The sequence below is a fragment of the Garra rufa genome, chromosome 24, assembly GCF_049309525.1.
Source record: "Garra rufa chromosome 24, GarRuf1.0, whole genome shotgun sequence".
Lineage (NCBI taxonomy): Eukaryota > Metazoa > Chordata > Actinopteri > Cypriniformes > Cyprinidae > Garra > Garra rufa.
This window is the reverse complement of record NC_133384.1, coordinates 16,432,196-16,448,084: the sequence shown is the minus strand read 5'-3', so window position 1 is coordinate 16,448,084 and position 15,889 is coordinate 16,432,196. Positions and strand designations below refer to the sequence as shown.

The following is a 15,889-nucleotide window of genomic DNA, read 5'->3' as shown; positions in this document are numbered from 1 at the left end:
TATTATAATGACTTCTGAAGGATCATGTGACACTTAAGCCTGGAGTAATGATGCTGAAAATTCATCTTTGCATCACAGGAATAAATTACATTTTAAAAGAAAACCGTTAATGATAATTGTAATAATATTTCATAATATTGCAGTTTTTACTGTGTTTCTGATCAAATAACTGCTTGTTTTATACATGCTTATTTTTTTTATCACAGCATTCAGTTGTTTCTGTAAAGTCCATTCAGTTTATTTTACTCAGTAAACATTGACATATCCACACAGGACAAAATTCTACTTAATGCCATAAAATAAAACATGGATTAAAAAAACGTACACACACAAACTGAAACCTGTGTAAATGCTTGAACACAACCAGAAAGACATTGTACAAGAAATGATTCCTGGAAAAAACCCAAAGGAAATTTCCAAGTAATGTTCATAGCCGGCAAGGTTTGAAAAACATGGACTTAAACACAGTGTTTGACCAAATATCCCTTAGAAATCCCTTTAGAAAAGGGCATTCCCTTTTTTAAACATTTTTAAATGAAAAACAATGTACATTGTAATAAAACAGAGGTTAATTCACATTCAAGTGCTACTAAACGCTGACTAGAATGAATTACATGGGGGGAAAATTTCTTCATGTGCTTCTCAAACCTTTAGCTCCACATCATGAGTCACGATCATTTGTGGTGTTATTCTGGTCGAAACAGGTTTTTCTAGCACAATTAGACAAAACATCAACAGTCATTTAAAGGTATTTTACGGTCGAGTAAATCTGAATTGATTGTCGCACTGAATGCATTGTTGTTTCTGTGCACACTTCTATCATCCATCTATACAAGACCATCTGCAACTTTGAAAACCTTCAAAGTCATTCAGTAGAGTTATTGGAAAAAGCATTTTCCTGTGCAGGGAGAGAATAGACATTTTGTTCTGCTTTCAGACAAATGCAGTGTCAACGTAGAAACGTAATTCAGTTATGAACATGTTGGATGGCTAGCAGGATGCTAATTTAATCAGCGTTCTAGCCAGAGTCTCAGTCTAGCAGAGTCTGAAGGCACTTCTTCTGCAGTGTGAGAAGGTTCAGATAAACCGAACCTCCCGTCCAGTGTGTACACACATTTCAGAAATTAAATATAAAATAAGGGGGGAAAGATTAAATGGAATAGTTCATCCAAAAATGTGACAAATAATGTCGGGTTTGTTTCCCAAAAGCAGCTATGGTTGCAAGTTCCATCAAGGGGTGGGCGATATACCAGAAAAAAAATCGTCAACTGGTAGAGATTTTGGACTTTGCTGTCCTACATGGTTATGAAATTGTATCACTGTATAATTTTTAAGCATTGCGGTTTAAAAATGCAATTTTAAGCCAAAATGTGATTTTAAGCTGTTAAAACGCAATCAGCAGTGAAAGAGAACTTATATTGCTATATGCACACTCTGTCTGAAAGACTTATTTTTGCAGCTTTATAGACCTTAAATGGTCAAATACACACACTTGTATGTGTCAAAACGGTCGTCTTTGTAAGTATACTTGTAAAGACGGTAATTTAAAAAGTGAAAGCAAACAGCTAAGAAAGAAAACCAATGTTTAACCGTGTATTGGATTCGGGCAGGTCTTAAAGTGACAGCAGTCTAATATTCCTGCTGTCTGTCTTTGATGTTAATCAAACAACAAAAGAGAGAAAATCTCTTACCGCTCTTGACTAAATTACTTTTGTAACTTTAATAAGGAGGAATATATATTTAATTTACACAGTGAAGTGTTTCTTATTCCTGTTTAATAGCTGACTGTTTATTTGTCTTTAGTGAGCTTGAGTTTGTTCGTTTTTAATTTAGGCAATTTTTACGTACAAAATTTTTGATATTATAACGACCTTATTTAAAGCAAAAACAACTATACTGTGATATATATCATAACAGTCAAATAAAATTAATCATACTGTGATATATGATTTTGGTCAAATCGCCAACCCCTAGTTTCATTTCCAAGAGAGTCCAATGGAATTTGTGACCAAAGTTAGTAGTGAATGAACAGATCTGATTCAAAATTTGTGATTCATTCATGATTTAAACATACTTATAATGTGAGCTAAAGAAATTAACTTTAATTTGGGTCTGTTCACCACACAACACTATTTTATGGTTTCATAATATCCAGAATCAATTCCTGGACTCACTTTTATGATACATTTATAGTGCTTTTGATGAAAACATGCAACCAGCAAGTCTTCAAAATAGCTTCTATTGTGTTTCACAGAAGAACACAAGTCATATACGAGTTTGGAAAGTGAGTAAACGATAACAGAATATCCATTTTCGGGTGAACTATCCGTTTAAAAGTACAGTTGAGGTCAAAAGTTTACATACACCTTGCAGAATCTGCAAAATGTTATTTATTTTACCAAAATAAAAGGGATGATACACAATTCATGTTATTTTTTATATTTACTACCAACCTGAATAAGACATTTCACATAAAAGATGTTTACATACAGTCCGCAAGAGAAAATAATAGCTGAATTTATAAAAATGGCCCTGTTCAAAAGTTTACATACACTTGATTCTTAATACTGCGTTGTTACCTGAATGATCCACAGCAGGTGTGTGTGTTTTGTTTTTGTTTTTGTTTAGTGATAGTTGTTCATTAGTCTCTTGTTTGTCCTGAACAGTTGTCCTTTAAGAACATGGATCTCAGAATCATAAAGTTATTGTTGGAAAGGGTTCAAATATACAGAAATGCTGAAAAACCAAAGAATTTGTGGGACCTGAAGGATTTTTCTGAAGAACAGCAGGCACTCAGGGTAAACAAGGGACTTGTGAACGACTATCACTAAACAAAAAAACACAGCTGTGGATCATTCAGGTAACAACGCAGTATTAAGAATCAAGTGTATGTTAACTTGTTAACAGATTATTTTCTCTTGTGGACAGGTCAGTACTAAATAAAAAATAACATGCATTTTGGTCAAATAATTAACATTTTGCCGATCCTGCAAGGTGTATGTAAACTTTCCACGTCAACTGTATAGCATATATTTCCCCATTTCCCACACTGCCCGCATCTACAGACAACATGGCTGCACATTGAAACCCAAAGCAAATGGCAAAAGTGCAAAACAAGCTCTAATTTAAAAGTGCATGGTGCTAAAACAAACACACATCTTGTTTGACAGAATCTAAGTGGGCGTCCCTTTACGACGACAGACAGAAATGCAAGAAACATTTGTTGGAAGCGCTACAGCGCATTAGTATTTACAGTAAATCTGAAAAATAACTGCAGAAAGTCTTTTGTCTTAAACTACACAAGGAAAATAAAGATTATGGTACAACTTTTTGGCATTTGTTTTTTTTTTTTTTTCTTCAACGTACAAAAAGAGGCTCCTAGAGTTCTTAGTATACACACTGTCCTACAAATAATTATTAAGTCATACATATACATACATATATAATGAGAGTTCATACTGTACATGTGTCTATGAGCTTCCTAAAGCTTTGGAATGTCCGTGAGTCGTGGCTTTCGTCAACGCAGCGGCGAGCTGCTGCAATCCCTATCGCAGCCGCTAGAGGCCGCCGTCGCTTGCTCCTGGTTCCGTTCCTCCTCCGTCTGCTCGGAAAGGAAGCTTTGGAACGTCTGCGCTCGTGGAATGAGTGTCATAGTCAAGCTCGTACCTTGAAAGAGCCAGAAAGATCATAACGCATGTTATTGACACGGCACTGATTCCAAAAGACATTCGAGTAAAGATAATAAGAGAACACATTCCTGCGCATCGATTAACTTGCGCTTTTGAATGCAGCATTGATCGCCTTTGTGCATTAATATCGCACTGTTCCTCAAACAAGACGGAGGGGAAAAAGATGTTGGCAACTCTCCACCTATCAGTGTTTGGCACGCTCGCAGGAGAGGAAGATGGCTTAACTCGATTTTCTAGAGGTGATTGTGTGATCAATTATGGATGAGGAGGAGTAGAATATCCAGGGTGAGACGAGGATACCTGCTCACCAAGTAGGCGAAACACACAAAACTTGTTTCTTAACAATCCCGAGACCATATATAGAGCCCTGACTCAAACAAATACAAGCACCGAGTGAATGACACAGACCTTATTTAGAATCCAACCGAGCCGCTTCTGAGGAAAGTACAGGTATTGCATTGGAAGACTGTAACTTGTTACAGGTGGGTGGTTTAGTTTGGGTGAACTATTTCTTTAGTTAAAGGTATTTTTGGAGCAAAACAAAAATGCTGAATCCGGCGCCAGCTCTCTGTCCCAAATTCGAATATTTCCCGTCCTAAATAATAATTAGCGCGTCCCAAATCATAGTGTTCTGAGAATACTATGCCAGAACTGCGTACTATTTCCAGTGGATTTGTGTTTTCTAGATATCACCATACTAAAATCCGACTTTTCTCTTTATAAGTTAAATGGTCTCATTTCATTTGTTTTGTAAATGCATTATAGAGTGGGTTTTCACGACGCGTCTATGGCAAGCAGTTTCAGCCTAAAACATACTAAGCGTTACTCCTCGTGATTGCATTTTTACTAGTAACAATTCAATTTTTTACTAATATGTCTCCATTAACTTCCATTCATTTTTAATTACTTGGCTCTACAACTGAATTATTACTAATTAGTACAATTAGAAAGCTCTACAGTTGAATTCTTACTAGTAACAATTTCAGTTAGAGAGCTCTCTAAATCCGTTTTTACTAGTAACAATTCTAATTACAGAGCTCTCTGATTCATTTTCTTTACTAGTAACAATTCCGATTAGTATGGCAAGCCGGTTTAGCCTAAAATATACTATGTGTTACTCGTCGTAATTGCAATTTAACTAATAATTCAATTAGAGAGCTTTATAATTCAATTCCTACTAGTAACAATGGCAGTTGCAGAACTCTCTAAATCAGTTTTTACTAGTTACAATTACAATTAGAGAGCTCTACAAATACATTTTTACTAATATGTCTCTATTGACTTCCATTCATTTTTAATTACTTGGCTCTACAACTGAATTATTACTAATAAGAATTACAATTAGAGAGCTCTACAATTGAATTCTTACTAGTAACAATTCCAATTAGAGAGCTCTCTAAATCAGTTTTTCCTAGTAATAATTCTAATTACAGAGCTGGCTGATTCATTTTTTTTACTAGTAACAATTCCGATTAGTATGGCAAGCCAGTTTAGCCTAAAATATACTATGTGTTACTCGTCGTATTGCAATTTAACTAGTAACAATTCAATTAGAGCAGCGGTTCCCAATTCCAGTCCTCGCGCCCCACCGCTCTGCACATTTTGCATGTCTCTCCTAGTTAACACACCTGATTCAGATAACCAGCTCATTAGAAGTGAGGTCCGTGCAGGAACTGCGATTCGATTGACATGGTCCCTGCAAAGTGTTCATTGCTCCCTGCTCCCTAAGCGGGGGAAATCTGTTTACTATACTTCGGAACATTCATTCACATATTTGCGCTACGTCACCGCATGTAGCGTCTTCACACACAGATGAAACTTACTAGAGAAGTGTGACATAAGTGCATCTGTAAATAAATGCATTTTAAATTTACGTCTCGCACGCTTTAATGACCTTCAAATGGAACACATACGCTCGCTTCGAACTAATGAATAATGGCGGAATATCCTGTGATGTCCACTTCGAAGCAAGGACAGTAACGTTGGAATAGAACAAACGTCGGAAGCGATGCGTGAAACACAAAATGTGCAGAACGGTGGGTCGCGAGGACTGGAATTGGGAACCGCTGAATTAGAGAGCTCTATAATTCAATTCCTACTAGTAACAATGCCAATTATAGAGCTTTCTAAATCATTTTTTACTAGTTACAATTACAGTTACAAAGCTCTCTAATTCAATTATTACTAGTAACAATTCCAACTAAAGAGCTCTACAAATGAATTTTTACTAGTCATATGTCTCCACTGACTTCCATTCATTTTTAAATTACAGAGCTCTACAACATCATTTTTACTAAACTACAATTAAACATATCTTTTAAGTGTTTTTTTACTAGTAAAAATTTAATAGAGCTCTGTAATTGCATTTTTACTTGTAATAATTAAATTAAAGAGCTTTCTAAGCTAGCTTTCGGAAATGTTACTAGTAAAACCTAAATTAAAGAGCTCTCTAATTGGAATTATTGCTGTACTAGTAAATATTGCTTTACAGAGAGCTCTGTAATTGGAATTGTTACTAGTAGGAATTGGATTATAGAGCTCTCTAATTGAATTGATACTTGTAAAAATACATTTACAATGAGTAACCCTTAGTATAGTTTAGGCTAAAACAGCTTGCCATATTTTTACTAATATGTCTCCATTGACTTCCATTCATTTTTAATTAGACAGCTCTACAATTGAATTCTTACTAGTAACAATTCCAATTACAGAGCTCTCTAAATCAATTTTTACTAGCAATAATTCCAATTACAGAGCTCTCTAATTCAGTTTTTACTAATAACAATTCATATTAGAGAGTTCTCTAATTTAATTATTATTAGTAAAAATGCAATTACAGAGCTCTCTAATTCAGTTTTTACTAATAACAATTCATATTAGAGAGTTCTCTAATTTAATTATTATTAGTAAAAATGCAATTACAGAGCTCTAAAATTCAAATTTTACTAGTAAGATTTGAATTAGAGAGCTCTGTGATTGGAATTGTTACTTGTAAAAATGCATTTACGACGAGTAACGCTGAGTATATTTTAGGCTAAAATGGCTTGCCATACGCATTTTACTGGGAACAATTAATTCATATACCGTATACATTGTATATTTACTTTTTTTTTTTTTTACCCGAATGATTATCAAAATCTCATAAACTTCCGATAAAATGACAGACTTGGCCAGATTTCTCCGACTCAGATTTTTTTTTAATTCATTTGAAAAAGTTTATTGAACCTTTAGACTTTTTTTGTTTTGTTGTTCTTTTGTTAGAACATTGGTTTGTGTTTGTAACTTTTTGTAACGTGTGAAGCACTACTGAGTTTTTTAATATATAAAGCAGATATGATGATATTCAGCAGATATGGTAATTTACATGCTGATACAATGCAGATATCTGACTCAGGTATTGATTTTATGTATATTCTGTTTAATTTCAGAGACCTTGACCTTACTTGTCCACACATATTGCTTTGCTTAGCAATCATTAAAGAGATAGTTCACCCAAAAATGAAATTCTGTCATTAATTACTCACCCTCTTGTCATTCGTTCATCTTCGGAACACAAATTAAGATATTTTCGATGAAATCCAAGAGCTTTCCGACCCTGCATAGACAGCAACACAACTGACGCATTCAGGGCCCACAAATAAATAACAATTTAAAATTTCTTCTCTTCTGTGGTACTCTCCTGAAAGGACGCCAAAGACTGTTGGATACTGTTGAACCACATGGACTATTTTAACGATGTCCTTACTACCTTTCTGAGCCTTGAACATGTCAGTTGCGCTGCTATCCAAGCAGGGTTAAAAAGATCTCGGATTTAATCAGAAATATATTATGTTCGAAAGATGAACTAATGACATGAGGATAAATAATTAGTGACAGAATTTCATTTTTGGCTGAACTATCTCTGTATTTTCCAGAAAATTCCAGGCAGGTGTGTTGGAGTAGGGTTGAATGTGGCAGAACTGTGCGCTCCTGTTCTGGTACATGATTCAGGCGGCACAGAAGGTGTCCTCTCATCCAGATGTCACACATTTGTTGTAAGCGGATTTGTGGGAGCCTGTATGAACCCAAGGGCAGTCGGAGCGCCACTTGTCCTGCATGCTTGGTAAACATGTTCTGCCTCTGTGGCCCCAGCGACCTGCCAACCAGACACCGTCCACATGTGTGTTTCCTTCACCTTAGGAAATTGCAGTCAGGGTAGTGCGCCACAGATGATCTGAGCTGGCAGTGAGCTCTACAGGATGGAGGAAATGAAGCAACGGCCAGATAAACAGCACTTGGATGATAACACACACACACACACACACACACACACACACACACACACACATACACACAAGGACACTCTCACAATATTTGCAATGTCTGGAGCCTACAAGCTGTATCACTTTCTTATAACAAAGGCAATACAGTGTACCTGAGCCACCAGGAATCTATCCTTATCAAATACTGAGAGTCAAACTATAATGAAAAATCAGACGACGTGACTGTAGTCTACATTAGAAATCCATTATTCATTTTTAAAGACATATACAGCAACAGGATACGAAAAAAATATTTATGTAAACACAAAGTTAATTCATCAGAGATTATATAAATAATACATGTAGAAATTGATATTAATTTAAATGATAAATATTGAACAACAAATAAAAAAAATGGTTAAAAGAACGTCTTAGTATCTGATTCGCCCAATAAATATTTGTTTTTTTTTTACGTTTTTTTTTCTTGTTAAAAAAATACATTTTTACAAAAATACATACACACTTTAAAAATACATTTAAACCAAATTCAATATAAAAAAGAATTAAAAATATGAATAAATACTGTAACAGTATACAAAAAAAAAATACTAAAATAACACTGCAAAGACAACTTGTTAAAAATCAAACACTAAATAAGAAAGTAAAAAGACAAAAATATATAAGCAAAAAAGTATTTGCATAAATGATTCATTAATATAAATATAAATGATAAATTATTATTGTACAACAAATAATAATAACACAAGTACCTGATATGTCCAATTAATATTTTTTTATCTTTACAAGTTTCTAAAAAAACAAAAAAACAAAGCAAAACTAGTACATTTATAATTTATTAATTCATGTAATATAAATTATTATTCAACTAAAAATTAAGTGTCTTAGTATCTGATTTGTCCAATTGATATTTTTTATTCTTTAAGTTTATTTTTTATCTATTTTTTTGTGATCTTCCACAAGAAAAAAAGCTAAAAAAAAAAACATTTTATATAATACATAATGTATAATATGATTTGTATGTATTATTATGTAGTACTTTTAGTACAACTTAACAACTGAAATTATATATACATATATATATATATATATATATATGAGATGAAATAAAAATAAGTTAAAACTGTATTAAAGTTTTAAACTAAAAAAAAAAACTATATAAAAATATTAGTAAATACTGTAATAGTATACCAATAATACTAAAATGACCCTGCAAAGACTTGTTAAACATCAAACACTAAATAAGAAAGTAAAAGACATAAATATATAAGCAAAACTAGTAAATAAATAAATTATGAATTAATATATAAATTATACATTATTATTGAACACATAAAAAAATAAGTGACTTAGTATCTGTTTTGTCAAATTAATATTTCTTATATTTTAAGTTTTTAGTCTAGATATTTTTTTTTCTTTTGTGATCTTCAAAATATATATATAGACTATATTAATATAATATATCATGTATATGACTATACAGATAGATACATTGTTTAATTTGTACTAAAATTACTACAACATCAATAAAATTCAATTTAAAAAATATTAAACTAAAAATAAAAGCTAAATAAAAATATTAATAAATACTGTAATAGTATACAAATACTAAAATAACCCTGCAAAGAAAACTTGTTAAACATCAAACACTAAACTGAAGTAAAAAGGCAATCTCCCTTTTAACATTATTTTATTGAAGGAGTAACATGCACAGAAAATGTGTATTGATTTATTTCCAAACACTGGCGTCGTGTTACATTTATTTTAACTAATAACATCGACAGAAGTGCCGCTGTGTTTGACTCCCCAATTTTGACTGCAAACAGCCAGTTGGCCAACACCATCAGCTCCCACCGCAGGGGCTCTAACTAACAACGACCGGTGAAGAAAACAAGTGACAACCTCTCGATTCTTCTTCATTAGTTCCTATGAAATGACAGAAGCCAAACAAGCTTTTCGTACCTCACTTGAAACAAGCCAGTCTTAAAAAAAAAAAAAAAAGTCATTATACTGCAGAACTGTTGCTCAAAGTTCTGGCATGGTTTCAGTGGGGTAGGACAAAAAAAAAAAAAAAAGGACTTATCTGCTGGGATGGTAAACAAACATATTTGTTGTGTGCAAGACAGCTCCTGCGGTGCCGGGGCTCCGGGTTACACCACAGCTGTCACACACACACATACGTGTGCATAAACACAGACTCACACAAGAGGCTGCAGCACACTGATCTAACCTGGTAGGACACAGATGATTTGTCATTGGCTTGACATTAAAGCAAGACGGTCACACCAGTCTGACTTACATGGCAGCTTCAGAGAATGAAGAGCAGAAACTACAGTATAGTACTGTAAAAGTATTGTACTTGTTTTAACCTTGATTTAAATTTTAGTCCTTCACACGCATATTGTTCAGACTAACAGATAGATGTAGCTGGAGAAAAAGAAAAAACACATGATGCATGTGTCACTGTTGTACTTACAGTATGACATCTCTGCCATTGCATCATGGGCCGGTTGCATCAGCTCAGTCTAGCTGTAGCATAAATGGGCACTAACACACCACTAACAATGTGTGCATTGTACTATTAAACTTAGTTTACGACATATAAACAACCTCACGTGTGAATTCAATATTTATGGAAACTTCTGAGCAGTAGTAATGGTTGCAGACTGCTTGTGTATAAAAACACTATGTCAGTATGAGTCCACTGTATGTACCTGAGGTTTCATCATATTGCATATTTGTGCATGCCTGCTTTTAACACTTTACAAATGTAATATAGTATTCTTTAATGCAATATATATTCAATACAAATTCAACAATACTATATATATTCAACACAAACTCATTTTTAGTTTTTTTATATATAAAGTTCTTTACTAGTATTTATTGTGCATTAATTTTAGTTCATTTTAAATGCAGTTTAATATTTATTATTAGACAGATAGACAGACAGACAGATAGATAGACAGACAGACGGATATATGGACTGATGGACAGACAGACAAATAGATACAGTAGATAGACAGACAGATGGACGAACAGATAGATAGATAATAGACAGACAGATGGATGGACGGACTGATGGACAGACAGATGGACAAACAGACAAATAGATAGACAGACGGATGGATGGATGGACAGAGAGACAAATAGATAGACAGATGGACAAACAGACAAATAGATAGATAGATGATAGACAGACGGACTGATGGACAGATAGACAAATAGATAGATAGATAGACAGACAGACGGATGGATGGACAGACAGACAAATAGATAGACAGACTGATGGACAGATAGACAGACGGATGGATGGATGGATGGACAGACAAATAGATAGACAGACTGATGGACAGATAGACATACGGATGGATGGATGGACAGACAGACAAATAGATAGACAGACTGATGGACAGATAGACAGACGGATGGATGGATGGATGGACAGACAGACAGACAAATAGATAGACAGGCGGATGGATGGTCGGACAGACAAATAGATAGACAGACTGATGGACAGATAGACAGGCGGATGGATGGTCGGACAGACAAATAGACAGACTGATGGACAGATAGACAGACGGATGGATGGATGGATGGACAGACAGACAGACAAATAGATAGATAGACTGATGGACAGATAGACAAACAGATAGATAGTAGGGGTGGCACGGTTCACAAAACCCACGGTTCGGTTCGTATCACGGTTTTAGGGTCACAGTTTTCGGTTCTGTACGGTTCTTGTTTTTATTTTTTCATTTTAATCTTTAACACTCCAGAAGTTTGTTTTGGCATATGAAATGTAGCTTGATTATCCACAATTTAGGATACATTATTAAAAAAAAAAGTTTTATCATGTAATCATGCACAAACTGAATTGGACTTGACTTTAAGCACATTATTGAGACCATCTCTGAGGAAAGCTAGGGGAGATTTGATACAGCAATAGAGAAGACATTGATGACATGCTTTTCATTTATTTGGCAAAAACAGGACAATGTGTATCTCCACAGGAATTTATGTGCCTTTTTAGCACATAAAGATTGAACTGAAGAATTAACTTGCATGTCTACCAACACACTGGCGTGATGTCTTCTCAGATGAACTGACAAATTAAGATGAAATCATGATATCCAAAATGTTCCCACACACCTGACCTGGCTAAGGGGCCGTTCACATGAAGCCTCTTTTGCGCACTCAAGTTCGTTATTTGAAATGTAGACGCGTGGTATGCGCGCTCGTAATGGAAGCGACGCGGTGCGACACGCTCGTTTTTTCCAGGCGCGTACGTGCCGCATGGAGATAAAAACATCTCAACTTTTCAAAATTCCACAAGCTCAACGCAGGCCATGTGACATGAACCAACCAATCAGCTTCATCCTTTCCTTTAATAAAATTGAAAGCACAGCCAAGTTGGATGAACAGCGTATCATAGCTGGCGCATCCTCCAACTCCAGGCAGCCTTCCTTATCTCTCCCACTTGCCATTTCTACACGTGACGTAACCTGCAGCACTCCACTTTTACTGTCTGTATGTCTACACACACCTCTTATTTCGCGCAAAAAGGACACTCACGAGGCTACATTGCGCATGCGTTGAATCATGCGACGAATACACGCACCGAACCGAGACAAGTGACGTTCGGTAACGGTTCGGTTGTTTTTCATGTACCGTGCCACCCCTAATAGATAGACAGACAGACGGATGGATGGATGGACAGACAGACAGAAAGACAAATAGATAGACTGATGGACAGACAGACAAATAGATAGATGGACAGACAGACAGACAGACAGACAGACAGACAGACAAATAGATAGACAGACTGATGGACAGATAGATAGATAGACAGACAGACGGATGAACAGAAACATAGACAGACAGATAGATCGATAGACAGACAGATGATAGACAGACAAATGGTGGACATTTCTCAAATAAATGATGACCAATTTAAATGAATGAAATTGATTTGAGTTGGAAAACAGCTTTTTCCCCCACTAAATATTTCTATGCATCAGTACACTCCTGCTCTAAAAGTTAATTTACATTAAGCCCAATCTGCTCACACATAACCTGCCATCACCAGACAGCCACTCACCGCAAGGTGATTACAAACCTAAAGGCCAAAGCAAATGAGCCAAACTAATGAAGGCAGAGGAAAAGGTTTTAAGCAAAAGCCTCCATTTTCAAAAGTCTATAATTGGTTAGTTGACAAATAACATGTCCATGAATTTCTCTTTACAGCATCCAGATTTTAGACTAAACGTCTGACATAGTTTAGATTTACATATTTTAGATTAAATTAATTTATTTACACAGTTCATTTAAATACATGTGTGGTGCAACAAATGAATTGTTAAAAGTACAAATATTTATCTGATTCTCTCTACTAATATGTTATATATGTAAACAGACTTATATATTTTTAATCTGTTTACATAAAATATCAGTCTATCTGTGGCTAATATGGCCATAATCAGCACAAGAGTAACACTAGTTAACAAATACAGCTGTAAGAATAACAAAAATAACACTTCTCTGCAAAAGTACGCCTACTCATGTTTTTGCTAGGAAACACATGCACACATACACACACACACACACACACACTGTACAATCTTTGACAGGGAACAGAAGAGTCCCAATCAGTAGAAATGCAAGGTGCAGCTGGTCAAAAGGACACACATGGGACCAATCAGGCTTATCAAACCACTCCAGAGCGTTCCCAACACCCGAAACGGCAGCGTGTGAGCGTGTATATATAATAAGAAAAGCTCTCTCCTTCCTACCCTTGTCTGAATCTTCCAGAAAAGCCTCTTTATACCATCGCTGCTAGGTTGGAGCTGCTGAGAACGTGCTGTCTGGCAGGGAGGCACACAGATTGGGTCTGTTGTGTATTGATTTCAGATTAGCGAGATGGTGAGGTATGCGAAGATGGGCATTTCTGAGTCTGTATATGGACTACACTCGCTCAACACGAACCCAGACAACCATGTGCTTACTGCAGGTGTTCCTACAGCGGCCGGTTGCATAAAATGCTTAGACTAGTTGGTTATATAAAAACATAGATTGGTCTAATATCTGTTTTTTTTTTTTTTTTTTTGAAAACCCCTTGGTAACTGCTAGTTGGTCAGACTATTTCTTAAAACAGTCTTAACACAAAGTTTATGCAACTGGCCCCTGGAGAAAATGTGTAACTGAAGGTACCTGAGTGTGCATGTCAATGAATGTGTGTGCATTTGCTCTCTGCAACAGTTTATTGTTACAGTAATTATGCTATATATAATTATGACACATGGGGAGCTTTCTATAGAGGTGTAATTGAACAGTATCGTAGTATGTTAAATCACACAGCACAGAAAAAAATAACTTAAACACCTTCTGTATAAATGCTATAAATTATATTTTAATCATTTGAATTCAAAAATGTTAATATTTTTTGTACATTTTAAAAAGTGTAAATGTGTTGTAAATTACTTTCTTCTTGATTTAATTTAAACGTATTACCAAAAAAAAAAAAAACTGTGGTTACCAAATTAATGCATTAAAATGTAATTAAATGAAAATTAAAATTCCTTTTAAAATTATAATACTTTTTAAATTAACAAAAATAACAGAAGTTCACTATTTAAAACATGGACGAAAAAGTTGTGATATTGCATGATATTTCTAAAAAAAATGTTTAGATTATTATTATTGTAAGGTGCTCCTTAACACCACCAAGACCAAGGAGCTCATTGTGGACTTCAGGAAGGGAAGAAGAGGTTCACACGAACCCATCCACATCAACGGGATGGCTGTTGAGCCTATTTCATCCTTTAAGTTCCTGGGGACCCACATTTCGGAGGATCTATCCTGGACCACCAACACCTCCAGCCTGGTCAAGAAGGCTCACCAGCGCCTGTTCTTCTTGAGAACACTTAAGAAGAACCAGCTGTCCTCAGCTATCCTGGTGAACTTCTATGGCTGCACGATAGAAAGCATCCTTACGAACTGTGTCACAGTCTGGTACGGAAGCTGCTGTTGCGGAGCGTAAGGCACTGCAGCGGATGGTGAAAACTGCCCAATGCATCATAGGGAGTCCACTTCCATCCATTGAGGACATCCAGAAGAAGCACTGTCTGCGTCGAGCACGCAGTATTCTTAAGGATTCCTCTCATCACGCACACAAACTGTTTTCTCTCCTGCCTTCTGGCAGGCGTTTCAGATGCCACAGGACAAGAACTAGCAGACTGAGGAACAGCTTCTTTCCCAGAGCTGTCTCCTTATTGAACTCTGACCCCCACTGACCCTTGGCCCCCACCCCCACACACTCCCCACTACCATTGCACTACTTAATATTCATTGCACTACGCTATACATACCCATTTGTAAAAGCACATTTCCATTGCACATATACATACTGTCAATTTGTAAATTCCTGCTTCAGTAAACAGTAACCTGCATATTATGTTCGTATCTACCTGCAATTTATATTATAGTTAATAGCAACCTGTATATTGTGTTCATCTATTTGTACATTCTAATTGTAGTTAATTATCATCTGTAAATTATGCTCACAGTACTTCATCTGTAAATATTATCCATAGTTTCTCCCTGTACATATTCCCTATAAGTGCACTTATAACTTATACCTTTATCCTGCACTTGCTGCTTATTGCACTCCTGGTTAGACCCAAACTGCATTTCGTTGCCTTGTACTTCTACATGTGTAATGACAATAAAGTTGAATCTAATCTAATCTAATCTAATCTATTATCATTACATTAGGAGGTACATTCTACTGTACAAAGGTAATATATTTCTGTCATAATTTCTTCAAATTTGGTGGGATATAGTCAAGACCTATGGTTTGTTTATGTATCTTGTGTCACACTTGTAAATATAAACTCGGAATTTTGAGAAAAAAAGTCACAATTGCAAAATATAAACTGAACT

General features: G+C 35.4%; 1 protein-coding gene across 1 annotated transcript in view; it reads right to left on the bottom strand.

Moving 5' to 3' along the window:
• Nucleotides 1-71: 71 nt before the first annotated feature.
• dok6 (docking protein 6) overlaps nt 72-15,889 on the bottom strand; it is a 66,094-nt gene continuing 50,276 nt past the window's right edge. Inside the window, exon 6 of the mRNA XM_073830553.1 lies at nt 72-3,666. Coding sequence (XP_073686654.1) covers nt 3,518-3,666 — 149 coding nt within the window. The 3' untranslated portion in view covers nt 72-3,517. The remainder of the gene's footprint in view (nt 3,667-15,889) is intronic.